The 14715-nt window shown below is 40.8% G+C and overlaps 1 protein-coding gene across 2 annotated transcripts in view; it reads right to left on the bottom strand.

Moving 5' to 3' along the window:
• adcy9b (adenylate cyclase 9b) overlaps nucleotides 1–14715 on the bottom strand; it is a 59751-nt gene that overhangs the window by 20460 nt on the left and 24576 nt on the right. For both annotated transcript variants that reach the window (XM_086088575.1, XM_086088585.1), the window contains exon 2: nucleotides 2983–3143. In XM_086088575.1, the coding sequence (XP_085944701.1) occupies nucleotides 2983–3143 (161 nt within the window). The remainder of the gene's footprint in view (nucleotides 1–2982; nucleotides 3144–14715) is intronic.

The following is a 14715-nucleotide window of genomic DNA, read 5'->3' as shown; positions in this document are numbered from 1 at the left end:
ACCCCGGCCTGCCAATCCAGAGGCACTGTCCCTGATGTCCACGCGATGCTGTAGAGACGTGTCAACCACGACAGCCCCACAACATCCAGAGCCTTTAGGAACTCCGGGCGAACCTCATCCACCCCCGAGGCCCTGCCACCGAGAAGCTTTCCAACCACTTCAGTGACTTCGACCCCAGAGATAGGGGGGCCCACCTCAGAGTCCCCAGACCCTGCTTCCTCAAAGGAAGGCGTGTCGGTGGAATTGAGGAGGTCTTCGAAGTATTCTCCCCACCGATTCACAACGTCCCGAGTCGAGGTCAACAGCACCCCATCTCCACTATACACAGTGTTAATGGCGCACTGCTTTCCTCTCCTGAGACGCCGGATGGTGGACCAGAATTTCCTCGAAGCCGTCCGGAAGTCGTTCTCCATGGCCTCACCGAACTCCTCCCATGCCCGAGTTTTTGCCTCAGCGACCACCCAAGCCGCATTCCGCTTGGCCAGCCGGTACCCGTCAGCAGCCTCCGGAGTCCCACAGGCCAAAAAGGCCCAATAGGGCTCCTTCTTCAACTTGACGGCATCCCTTACCGCTGGTGTCCACCAGCGGGTTCGAGGATTGCCGCCCCGACAGGCACCAACCACCTTACGGCCACAGCTCCGATCGGCCGCTTCAACAATGGAAGCGCGGAACATGGTCCACTCGGACTCAACGTCCCCCGCCTCCCCCGGGACAATGGAGAAGCTCTGCCGGAGGTGGGCGTTGAAACTCTTTCTGTACAAGTAAGTTCCCATAACAGTAGCTCCTGCGCTGATTGTTTTCAAAGCAATAAACATGCTCATTTTTAATATCACAAAATACAGAGGAACTGCCAAAGTCGAACATAATCCGTTCTGTAACGGCAAATAATTTGCTCCAGGGAAATAATGGACAGTGAACCCTCCCTTTATTGAGGTTCATTATGCATGGCCCTACTATTTCACAGATTATCAATCAATTGTTGTTGTTTTTCTTAATGGGTTTTTACATACACAGGTGGGTCCGAATTTAGAGTTGTATCATGTTGTGCAGCATAATGATTGGCAGCACCAGAGGGGATTAGTAATGTGTTACAATTACTCCATTACATTTATTTAAGTAACTTTTGGGATAAATTGCACTTTTCAAGGTAGTTTTAATTATGCTTTTTTACTTGAGTATTTTTGATATAAACAAACACTAAATTTTATTGTTACATTGTTTTATTTTTATTTTTGTAGTTTTATTTTTATTTTAATCTATTATTATCATCTTTTATTCTTTTCTATTTATAAAATAATATATAATTTCATTATCTATTATTACTTGCGCAACCTATTTATTTGGTTCTTGAATGACATGAATATATGTTACTTTATGTAAAATTAAAATATTATTGTTTTGGTTAAAATGATATTGTTGAACAGTATCTGAATTTGCTAATTCCTATTTTATATTTTTGTCTATATGACATTCTTGTTCTGATTTAATAAAAAAAAAAATTGAAAGTTCCTTAGACTCAGTTTTACTTGAGTTATTATATTCTATGGTTAAGAAGAGTATTTTTACTTGAGTACAATTATTGGCAACTCTGATTGTGCAACACTGAAGTCTATCAGAAGAGATGCAGCATAATTAACATCAAGAAGAGGAGGATGCACCCTCAGTGTAATATAATGCCACATTTCACTGTTTTAATATTCATTGTTCCCATAGGGTAGAGAGAATGAATATATGTGTGTATTATTGTATACTCTGCGTGTATGGGTTGTTGGTCCGTACTTTATGTTTTAAAGTAGTATTTGTTTCAATATCCAATGTTTTTGCTTTTGTTTCATAATTTTTGTTATTATTGTTCATTTATTATAGTAGCTAATTCTATAGAGTTTCTTATCCCACTGTATGTTGTCATAAAGCTGGCGGACGTTCTTCAGGCGAAATGACCGTTATACTACTACTACTTCGCTACTTCGCGGTTCACTTATCGCGGATTCACTATATCGCGGATTTGTATTTGGGTCCAAAATTCATACATTACGCTGTTTTTCTTGGGTTGTACCTCGCTATTTCGCAAATTTTTCATAGATTATTACCCCACTCAATCCCCCACCCACCCGTACCACCCCCACCCCTCCCGGATTTACTGTTTTCTTTATTTATGATGCTGTTTTTCTTGTTATATTTACTAAGTTAACAAGTGTTTAGAAGGGTGAGAACTGTGTGGCAGCTTTATTATGGCTCAGTAGAAGCAGAACCCACAAAAATAAAACAGCATTTTTTTTTCACGTCCGTCGCGTGTGGGCGTGGAACGTAGCACCCGTGAAAAGTGAGGGAGTCTTTAAATTTTATACACTGTTAGATTTTCTTCCTTTTTCTGTGTCCAACGGTCTAACAAATTAGCATAGATGTTACAGTAATTCTAAACCCTTAAACAACTGCAAATGGGTCGCAAAAGATAAACCACGGGTTGTCTGTACAGCACGTTGCTTGTCAACCTCTCTCGTCCTGTCACCGCACATTTTCTGTGCCCCGGGAGGGACCCTATTGATTTTGAATAATGTCCATTCCCCCAATCTTTAAAGTGGTCACTGTCGTCTGCAATCGTGTTACCAATTTTTCACGATTTAGTCATTTACCGACTCGAATGAAGACTGCTGCCGAGGTAATCATGGAAAATTGCTTTTGGCTCCCAGCGTAAAAAATAATAATTTGCTTGCACAAAACGAACATGGTAATTGAAATGGCTATAGGCTATATTTTTCTTGTTCAGCCCCCTTTAAGGCAAGAGAATTGTCTATGCAAACACATTATTAAAGCCTCAGCAACACCCACATAAGCAAAAGTTGGATATACAGTATCAAAAATGACCGTGAGAATACCTGCAGCTTTGGTATTGTACCTCAAGCAATGTAAAAACAACAACAACAAAACAAATTCGAGACAACAGATGTTTCCTAACAAATTTTGAGGCGTCACCTGACTCACCAGGGGAAGGTTGGAAGCTGGCGGGGCTGAATCTGGGGGGTGCGCTCCCTGCGAGCAGCACTTCAAGTCAGCGTGCTCAGAGGCTGACAAGGCCGACTGGGAGCAGCTACAAGGAGGGGACTTCTCCGGTTTCCTTCTAGAAATCAGGTAGGTCCTTAGGCCTAGAATGTTCCAGATGAAGAGATGTAGCGGTTTTACAGTACAGTTCATGGGAAATAGCCAGTGTTTGGCATCCCCGTTATATGCCTTCATATATCATCACATGGTATATTTATGCAGGTGTTGGCTCATTGCCATTTAGTATGTGTGGCACATAGGCATGCAACAAAGTCTATAAATAAATATTAACACAAGATTGACTCCAACTGTAAGCCCACCCACAATGAGTTTATCACTATATGTCGGATATGAATAACAACTAAAGGAGCTGCCCTAGATGGGATCAAATGAGTTGTGATATATGAGTTGATTGTCAATATTTACAGTTTAACATGAGGTACATAAATACAGATTTTTAATAAATGTGAGAGAACCCACTCATCACAAGGACAAAATTGCCATGTTTGTGGTTACTGCTCTTTTGGTGTATGGTGTGCTCAAGATTACACACACTCAACACAACCAGTTGCTCTTGTGTCCGGAAAGAGCATGAGCGTTAGGTCACTTCCTAATTGTTCAATTTCAAAATCACCAAATCAGAGGATCAACACAAGACAGTGTTGACCAATACAAACTTTGATTATAAACATTAATTCAGAGAGGAAAAATGTTCATATTAGACCCAAGTTTCAGTAAGTGTAATCGGATAAAAAATATATAGTTTTGCCTTATTAAACAACGATACCAACACATACTGTCCGTCCAGCCATATATTTTCTACTGCTTATCCGGGGTCGAGTCACGGGGGCAGCAGCTTTGGCAGGGAAGCCCAGACTTCCCTCTCCCCAGCCACTTCAGCCAGCTCCTCAGGCGGGATCCCAAGGCGTTCCCAGGCCAACTGAGAGACACAGCCTCTCCAGCGTGTCCTGGGTCGTCCCCGGGTCCTCCTTCCAGTGGGACATGCCCGGAACACCTCTCCTAGGAGGCCTCGAGGCAGGGCCGTTTCTAGCTTCATGGCGGCCCTAGGCAAGATGCTGTTTGGGCCCCCCCCCCCCCCCCCCCCGAGTTAGCCAAACTACAATGAAGAGATTCCTAACCATTTAGATGGTCTCCTAAAATTGCACATTCTATTAGACTTTATGAACAAAACAGACTACAGTTAAAACTAAACATCTTAAGTTGAAAGTCATTTTTACATCAATAAATAAAACAACTTTTGAGTGATTAGACAAAACAAACTCCATTTTAAAGTGCAACAAGGAAAACAAACTAATTTAAAATAGCTCCTTAGGTTATCAAGCAAATAGACCAAGAGTGAATATTCCTTTTTTTTTTTTATTACAGTAATATTCCAGTAATATAGAATATTAAATCAAATCTGTTTTTATATTAAAAATTGTGATGTACAGTGTATTTTTAAAGCTTGTACCCAATTACAAATGTGTCACTAGTTAGACTAGGGGCTGGCCAAGGAAAGGTTAACATCTATAAATAATAAAATAAATGCCAGAGGCTAGCGAGCTGGCTAGCAAAACAAACAAACTTGCTAAAAATAAAATAAAATGGAATTTCGCCTCCTACTATCCATCACCAACAAGTGCCAACGTTTCTCGTTTGACTGTTTTTTTTCTTCAGTTTTCTTTTTCTTCCATTTTTTTGCGCCGCTGAGATAACTTCTTTTTGATGCCAACTCATTTCGGCTGCTTGTACCTGGGATCTTGTTCTTTCGGTCACGACCCACAGCTCAAGAAGATAGGTGAGAGTAGGAACATAGATCGACCAGTAAATCAAGAGCTTCGCCTTTCGGCTCTGCTGCTTCTTCACCACAACGGACCGATATAGAGCCCCCATCACAGCAGACGCTGCACCGATCCTAGAAAAGCGCTATATAAATCCGATGCATTATTTTAATGTTTATTAAAGAATTGAACATCCATCCAATTTCCACATTTAAAGAAAATGTGGATGCACTGCAAGGGCTGGCGTGCTCGAACGCAGGAGTTGGAACCCAGCGATCCAGTTATGTGGGCGCTGCCTGCAGCAGCTGGAGACGACGAGAGTGCACACGCTCATCCTCCTCTTTTTTCCTAATCAGTTAATTACTTGCATAATTTAAAATAGAAAAAAAATGACCCCAATATTTTTGACATGACTTAATATTCTAAATGTGATACGCAAACATTTATTAAATGCTTTACTTTAATGCATGTAATTATCATCCGCTGTCACGCTAAAGGATAATCTATGGTAAAAATTAATCTGTGTTAATTCATAATTAATGCTAAAAAAATTTGAGTGATTAATTCATCAGTTAACGCTTTAACTTTGACAGCACTATTTTTACTTACATGTTCTTGTGTCCAGGGTGGTGTCGGGTCAAAATAGTCTAGAGTAGATCTGACACTGCTAAAAGATTGCGAGCTGGACCAAGTGAAGGAGTGTGTAAGGGCTGATCCCATGGTTTTACAAAATTTTAGTATTTAGTTTATTGTCTAGAAGGGTCGAGTTGGGGAAATAGTTGTTAGTATTTCTTTAGTTGTGGGTTATAGTTTTGCATTGAAGGATTTTAAGTTAGTTAACGAGCTAATGATTTAACACCTGTGGAGTTTATTGGTTTGATCCAATTGTGTTGTCCCTATTTAAGGCACCTGTAAAATCAGTGTCGGAGGGACTGCTGCTGGAGAAGCCATGCTCCCGAGTCATTCTGGTTACGTACACACTGCAGGGCGTGATGCCCAATTTGGATTTTTTGTGAAATCCGATCTTTTAATGTACCGTTCACATTACAAAAACAAATGCGACATCTAATGTGCATACAAGCGTGCCCGTGATGCGACTCGCATGCGCAAAGAGCACACGTCGAGTGACGTACACCCAAAACGACGACGTCACGTTGCGGTGTTCACGGAAGTAAATATTGTCCTGACTCGCAACGTTTTACCGCCAGCCAAGCCACTCAGGCAAGTGAGTTTCATATGCAAATTTAGCTGTGCCAAAGCACGCTACAGATTGGTGGACTCTTTTCGCAGACGTGTTAGGCGTTCGATTCATGTGTCTTGTCTGCATACATTATGCAAATTCATTGGTTGGTGGATTGTTTTCTCGCTCACTCCTGGTTGGCTGCTGTGTTCGGCTTCCTCGTACGTGAATGTGCTGTTTACAAACAGCAACAGAAATCCGTCTGACTTATTTTTTCATCTCATGTCGCCAGAGTAGCGAGGTTGGAAGAGGTAATAGAAATATTTGGGGGAAATGAGGGGACATTCCTCGACCGCCTCATTTCATTGAGAAGTCTACCAAAGATGACGTGATGAACCGTCTGCAGAGCTGAATTTCGCCACACATGTCAACTTTATGCTTCATGTTTCAAGTGTGATTAAATTAAAGACAAAGAAAAATGTAACACTGCTCCTCAAAACAGCTTTGTATATATTCACAGACGTGTCAGTAGTCTCCCTTCCAAGCATTCTCTCCCGCCCGCGCAGAGCGCATATCAGGCTTTTGATGACGTATGAATCGGATGCGTGCGGATGAGCGTTCGCAGTGCAGACGCATCGCACACATATCCGATTTATATCCACATACGAAAGAGGCCCAGGTGGGGTGTGAAAAAAAATCGGAATTGTACCGTTCACACTGCATGAAAAAATCTGATACTTGTGGAAAAAAATCGGAATTGAGCTGCAGTGTAAACACAGCCTCTGCCAATGTACTTTTTTGCACGATGCACTTTTTGTGTTTTTGCACTTTTGAAGCATAAAAAGAAAGGAAAGAACTGCCACCTGAAGCCATCTGCCTCTGCTCATTTGTACACACTATTCACCGCTCGTGCCTGTCTTGATCACACCCCACCTAACTTAAATTTAGCTTTCATTTAAACAACATGCAGGCAGACGTGGGATTCATACTGGAGGGACCATGAGAGCATATGAGAGGTTAAGGTGAGGGCCAAATATTTGAACACCTGTGTCACCCCAGTCTGTCAGCATACTATCATTTCCGTCACTCCTATGAGGCATGTCCATATGTAATTTTGTCAAACATTGAGTCCAAACGTTCAACTAAACATAACACATAAAATCTTCCAACTTTGTGAGCATCATTTGCAAAAGGTCGTTTTCAACCCGAAATTACACATTCTGAATGAACAAAAACTATGATTGTGAGCAGGGCTCTTTAAGTTACAATATCGCTGACATCTGACGTCACGTCACAGAAGCTCATTATCACAAGCACACTCCAAAATCTTATAGAAAGTATTCCCAGAAGAGTGTAAGCTGTTATACAGGGTATCGCCGCTGCAAAATGGGAGCCGAACGGTCATTTGTGATTTTGTTTGGGGCGCTCAGAAATTACCCCATTTTAGGGAGTCGTCCCTGTCTCATGCAAGTAAGTGTGTGACTGTATACCCACTTATACAGCTGGGCCAATGGTGAGCATGTTTTTTTTTCTTGTTACCATGACGATTGGGGCAAAGCCTTGACATTGCAACTACAGTGGCTTCTACAGACAGGAGCAGAGACCAGAGCAGAAAAAAAGCAAGCGTCCATAAAGACAATAAAAGCATTTTTAATTGTGGCCGCCACACTTCATACACTACAGTGTGTGTATGTGGCCCTCAATACATTGTTTAATTTTACTCTTGGTGTGGTAGTTGGTGGGCCAATGCTCCAGAGTCCGAACTATGTCCATACATGTGTCATGTTCTGTGCTCTCAGGTTGTGTTTTTGTTTGCAGCAGCAGCCTGACCGGTGGGAAGTGCCTTGGCGACACACACCTGCCGTCAATCTGTAATCAATAAGTAAGCATGTTATGCTGTCGGACTATTCACTTGCTTTCCTCGATAGCCCAACGATAGTTTCCACTCCTCGCTCCTGTGCCTCGACTTTCTCGTACCTTGTCTCGACTAGCTCCACCTGCCTTGATTTATTTGTTAAGTACCATAGCTTTTTGATTTCTGTGTTTTATTTCTTGCCTCCTTTTTCGTGCAAGCTCTATTGTTTAATAATTACTTCTGCGTTAGTACGGTCACTTTTTGTTGTTATCGTTCCTTGCCTTTTGCAAGCGTTTTCTGTATATTTTTTTTAATCCTTACTTGATGTCTGCGTTTCTGGGATCCACGTTTATGACAACATGAAACTTATATGTCTATTTTTCATAATACTGTATGCCCTTTTAAACTTGATGAGAATAGAGTCAAATGGAGGTCTGTGCAAAACTATGTAGCGCACGCAATAAAATTTATTTCCATATATTTTGCCTGTCAAATAAAGATAAAAATAAGATTAAATTCTGTTGAAATCCTATACAATTTGTTGTTGATTTTCACTGAACTCATAAAAAATGTTTATACTAAATACAGTAAATATTACTAACAATATTAACACTGTGTGTTACCATTCTTAGTTGCCGTAATATTTATTGTTAATCTATAAAAGTACAAATACAAGTCTGAACTAATATTGACAATTAAGCAGCTTTCACGCACTTTGATTGGATGTTTTGTGTTTTGAGCCACAACATTATCTGTTAAAACAAAACTTTCTTCACTGGACTTCTCACTGCTTGACTGCCTCACAAACACCCACTCGGTCCACCCACCACCGGAGGAGGTATAACAATGCACAGTGCAATCCTGGTATTGACCATAAAAGCTGGCACAAATCTGTGCAGGTTAAAATTAATCTACCGTAAATCTTCAAAACCTGCACTGTCTGGCTTAATAAAGAATCACATCTGTGTCTAGAATTTCTGCTGCTACAGTGAGAGTGTCACGAAATCTATATGTCAATATATCAAACCTCTGCATGAAATCTCAAGGTTCTGGCCTTGTAAAAACAGGTCTGACTGACAATGCAAAGCTTCATCGCATAAGAATTACATTGATTTGATACAGACTCAGAGTACCTACATATAACCAGAGGAAACACAAACTGGCTATCTTACAAAGTCACACCTACATACACGTCCCTGTGCAACTACTGAGATGAGTAAGGAAGCAAGAGGAAGGTACGAGATCTTCACAAGCAGCGATGAGACGCCCACAGAAACACTCCTTCCTCCAACCACCTACACATCTCATTAACCCCGCAGCTTGAGGGGGTGTACTGTGGAAGCGCGGTGTTGCTGAAGCCGGGTCGATATACCAGAGAATGCAGATTCAAGGAGTGAAAAAAGTGAACGGCGGCACCAGAGAACTAATTCTTCGCATCGGTGATCCACAATGGCGAAGTCGACATGAAGAGCTGGCAGCATTATCAGAGGACAGTTTTACTACTCAGCAAATGCTGGGACTGTCTCAAATATGGACACAGATACACACACAGGGTCACACAGCCAACTGATTTCATTAAGGAAATCTAATTTTATCAAGCCTTCCACCATGACACACCGGCATATATACCAGCTGGTTTGATCAATTTAAGATTTTAGCATCTTTGGTTTTGTCTGTAAATTCTTCCTTTTAAATGAGATAGATAGATAGATAGATAGATAGATAGATAGATAGATAGATAGATAGATAGATAGATAGATAGATAGATAGATAGATAGATAGATAGATAGATAGATAGATAGATAGATAGATGACAAGTGAGCGCATTCTGCAGCGTGCATGTGAATAACAGGCTCTTTTGCATTTTGGGGTTTATAAGTGATGGTTTAGTCAAGTAGTTGATGACAGAAAAATGAATGCATCAAATGTTTATTGAGCCACAGCAGTAACTGTATGAATGAGAGGAAGGGGAAAGATGATGATAGTATGCGAGCCCCTGCGCTGACACATACTTTGGAGCCAGGCCCAGCAGGGGAGCTTAATTCGAATCTGAAGGGGCAAAAAACGTGCTCCAAAGCTGCCCAGCGTCCAGCTTTCATCTGCCTTGACAGAATGTGACAAACATGAAGTCCGTCAGAGCGTGACGGGTTGGGAGGGAATGTATTGGCATCCATAGTAAACTGATGACTGGACAGTATTATGCCTTTAAGCCTCTGGGACTCAGCAGCCCTGTTCCCCAAAGACCTGCCATGGATACTGTGACAGCCTATCTGAAAATTTAAAAAGAACTGAATGTAGAGAATAAAATCAGCAGACTTCCATGCCTTCTTATGCCTCCGGCAACGGTAAGAGATATTGGCTTTGGGCACTGATTTTTTAATTTTTTTAATTGCAGAGTTCAGTGTGCTATGCTGTAACTTTCTACCAGGATGAACAAGCTTTCAAGATGTGGTGAGTTTTTGAGTATGTAAAAGTGGCTATTTATTTGGCCAAAAGAGTAAAACCTTATAAAGCAGCCATATATATAAAATTACGAATAACAGAAAAGAGATGCACAATTTTCACTGGCTTTCAACTCTGAGCAACATGTTTTTTCCACTCTATAGACTCATGTTCGTTTGTTTTAAAAAGACATAAAATATATGATGCACATTTTGAAAGCAACATTCACAATGATGTATGCTTTGAAAACTTGCAGAGTAATAAAACTGCAAAAGATGGGTCTGTGTACTATTAATATTCATTCAACAGTAATATCTATTTTTTTTCAAATAATATCACCAACATATTAAGGGAAGGAAGGATAAACAAAAAAATCCCCCCGAACTGACCAATACTCAAATCCATACAGTTCCATTGTCTCAAATGACTCAAAAGTTACGGCATGGCAATGTTTAGTTTGACATTGTTGTTTCAGTGACGTACTCATGTGTGACTACATTGAACATACATGCATGTCTCCATATTTTTCAGGAAAAAAAAAATAAAAAATTTCAGTGTGGTTCATATATGGGATGTCTCAAAAAATTTGGTGACTACGTTTTGCAGGTTTCAAAATGTAAAAATTCTGGCCAATGTTACATGATATCAGACAAAGTCAGACAAACTCCATTTGAGAAAAGTTTCAGCTTTTCAAATGATACCATTATTACTCTGAGCCAAAAAGGCACAATTTGTGTTCATTTTTATTCAATCGCGTCGTTCCATTAATCTCCTCCTACAGACGTTTTTTTAATAATTTTTTTATGACTGCGTTATTCTAAAGAGCTTTTATGCTACGGGTTACACAACTTCATCTGCATGCATCCTGGCAAACCGAGGACAATCTCTCGTATTTACAACCCACCGGGTGGCAGCTGCAATTGCAATGCTGTCAGGCGGTAAATTGTGGCTCTGATAAACTGGTCTGAATAGCAGTGGTAAGACGTTTTGCCTTTCCTCTGGGTATACCATCATCGGAATACAAACTGTGCTATGAATGCCTCATGACAGTGCAGGGGAAAAGGTCAACTTCATGCTGTTTGTTTGTATCGATCACTTCTGTGTTTTTCCAGCTGAGCCTGTGATGTAGGTACGTTTTTGTGAGTTTCCATACGCGACAACCATGAGCTAATTGAAGAGGATCATTAGCAGCGACCTCCGGGCTTTATGGGACACAGAGTGCTGCTCTATCAACAACGTGGGAACAATAGATAACCTTTTCCCTAGGAACCGCCTCGTTCTTTGACAATGACGCTCAGCGTGGCAAACAAGCACATACAAAAAAGGGTGGCTACAAAATCATGATTTGCAAGGTCACTGTAAGCCTCAACAGGCCTTGAGCAGATAGACAACACATAGAATGCAAATCTTGGTTTTAAAAAAAAATACTCAATCAAAGGCAATCAATAAAGGTTTGAGGGTGAAATTGAAAGGGAATAAATTAAAGTTTACTCCTGGGACACACAAAAAATAAATCAATGTCATATCATAAGTATGAATGAATCTATTTTATGGACACAGTCTAATAGTGTGACTGATTAGTTACAGGCAAAGGAGCCTTGTCCAAGGGTCAATGAAACGTTATTAGGTTTAACAGTTAATCCTGTTTGGGCTAAGAGTTAGTACAGTCTTCCTTGCTCTAATTGGTCCAAACTAATTTGGTTTAAGCCTTAAACCCAAGGCATTTGATCTAAGGGTTAGTCCCAAGACATTTGGTCCAAGGGTTAGTACAGATAGATGATGCAGTATAATGATAGATGTGGCTGGCACATTCTAGGTTCACATCTTGTCTCCTTTTGCATAAACATGCATGATATTTTTGGTGTGAACGTGAGTGTGAATAGTTATCTGTCTACAGGAGGATCCTTTGTTGACATATTTTGACGCATGCGCGGTTGGTTGGGTGGCAGAAAAATAATAGCGCGCTGCATAGATGGCAGAGAGGTGGTTGACAGAGGTGGGCGGGTCAATGATTTTTGAGCATCCGTCATTCGACAATCGTCAAAACCTTTGCGTCATCGTCAATCCGTCAATATTTCAAGGCGAACCGTCAATCCATCATTCGTCGATTGCTCAGCAAAATGAGCGTCTGTCAATGTTTCCATCATTCAAAGTGGGCGTCTGTCAATGTTCAGTCAATTCGTCAATCTATCACTAAAATGTGATGTCTGTCATTTATGGATTGCCATATTTATTGACGGTTTGACAATTACATTGATGGACGTAAACTCCCTTTTGTCAATGCCTTAGTTCGTCAATTTTTAAAGTTCCCTGTCAATCGTTAACAAAATGGCCGTCCGTCATTGACGGATTGATGGACCTTTGTCAATATTGACGGAATGCCCACTTCTGGTGATTGACTGCCAACCAGTCCAGGGTGTACGGCATGACTCGCCTCAAGTCAGCTGGGATAGACTCCAGTTCCTCCATAACCCTGAATAAGTAGTGCTACAAAATGGATAGATGGTTAGTCAAGATTTAATACGTACAAGTCTTAGTCCAAAGTCATTTAAGGCAAGGCTCAGTCCCAAAACATTCAATCCCGCCCCCCTCCAATATCCCCTCATCGTTATACCTACTATGGGTCCACTGCCATACTGATGATGCAGCATCATGAGCAGTTTGGGTTCTAAGATCTTTCTCAAGGACACTTTGAAAAGGCTTGCGGGGAAACTAGGAGTTGAATGAGATGGTTACGGTCTACGGTTGCCATACCTTGGCATTAGATCCAAGAGTTTACAGAATTTAGTGAAGACTTCAGTCACAAATCATGCTGCTGGTAAATGGAAATGTCTAATGACAGCTGGCAAGTTTTTTCAAACAGTCAGAGCTTGAAGGAGGGATCAAACAGTGGTCTTGTTTGACAAAGCCTGCTGTTTTATCGACATACAGCAATCCCCTTGACCTCCCACCATGCGGACTTTCTTGCAGTACATAAATTGTTTGATTTCCTCATTAATTAATTCTAAATATCGAACTGCAAATATAATCGTGAATCAATGTTTGTTGTATGGGTGAGAGTATTTTTTTTCAAGAATATGTTTGAGTCTTACCCAAAAACCTCCTGTTTCTTTATCACACAACACCACCTTTCGTTTTATCTGAACAGCCAAAGCTGTTTGTCCTGGGGAGATTTATTCTAAAAGTGAAGGAGGACAACAGGCGAGGAAGCAGAGCTGACAGAACTGCTTGAATCAGCAAAACAAACAAACAAACATGTCGTGCCGTAAATAATCTGATGATGGCAGGTTTCTGTAACAGGGCCAGGTATGGGAGCAGAAGGGCAATGGAACAGGTGGCACGAAGAAATAGGGGCATCTGGCCAGTTGGCAACCTCTCCTTTGGACTGGGATGGGATGTATGGGACATCCTTTCCTTGTAAGGGGAAGAGCAGTCAAGTGTGACACTATGCGGCATGGTCCACAGTGGAAGAGATATATGAGAAGTATGTTTAGGCATGATCGAGCAGTCACTGAACAAAGCGCGAGTGACGAAAGTAGTAGCGGTAGCATTGTAAGAGGAGAAAAATACTACTCTGTCTGTAGGCATGAAAGATATGTATGCAGTTTTCATAAGAAATCACCAGGGGACTGTCATTTCTGAAAGTGAAAGAGGTGGGGTGAGTCGGCAGGCCAGTCTGATAGGAGGAAATGAAATATGGACCTTCATCTTTATAACTCCTGCTGGTTCCATCTTATTTTATTCCATAGAAAGCAAAATAATTCCCAAACTCAATTGTCAGAGAATGTCAGGCAGTAAGAGACATTCCAAAGGAGAGACAGCCAACAACAATCCATTGAATAATGCATATGGGGGGGATGCTTAACAGTTATCTCCTTTCACTACATGCATAAACATGCCTTTAAATATAGATAGTATGAGTGGGCATGAATGATGCTGCCTTGTGAACAGGATATGTGTGTCTGCGTCAAACCACAATGGATTTACAACAGATGACTATAGACTTGTCAAACTGAGATCGAGTGCCACTGTTTCTAGCCTCACCTTTGCAAATTTGCAGCCCTTCCCTTTGTGGTAACTCAAAATTCAAATAAGCTATGGTCAAAGAAATTCCTATCCCAAAAATTCCAAATGCAGAACAGCAACACTGCCCTAATTTATCAATATATTTTTGTGCTTTAAAAAAGGTAATTATGTTTAAAAGAAGATAACACTTAAAACTCATTTCCCGGTATTCAAGTAGGCATTGTGTATTAGTGTTAATTTCATCAACAAAAACTAAAAATAATTTTGTCAACGCACATTTTTCACTGGACTAAAACTAGACTTTTATTATTTTTAAATTAAAACCCTCAGTAACTTGGACTAAATCAGTCTGCATTTTCGTCGGGGTGAGAGGATTGTCTATCCTTATGTGG

The sequence above is a fragment of the Leptonotus elevatus genome, chromosome 1 (genome assembly GCF_054856555.1).
Source record: "Leptonotus elevatus isolate MCC_2025b chromosome 1, RoL_Lele_1.0, whole genome shotgun sequence".
In the NCBI taxonomy this organism is placed as follows: domain Eukaryota; kingdom Metazoa; phylum Chordata; class Actinopteri; order Syngnathiformes; family Syngnathidae; genus Leptonotus; species Leptonotus elevatus.
Note: the sequence above shows the minus strand (reverse complement) of the source record. Positions and strands in the feature narration are given on the sequence as shown.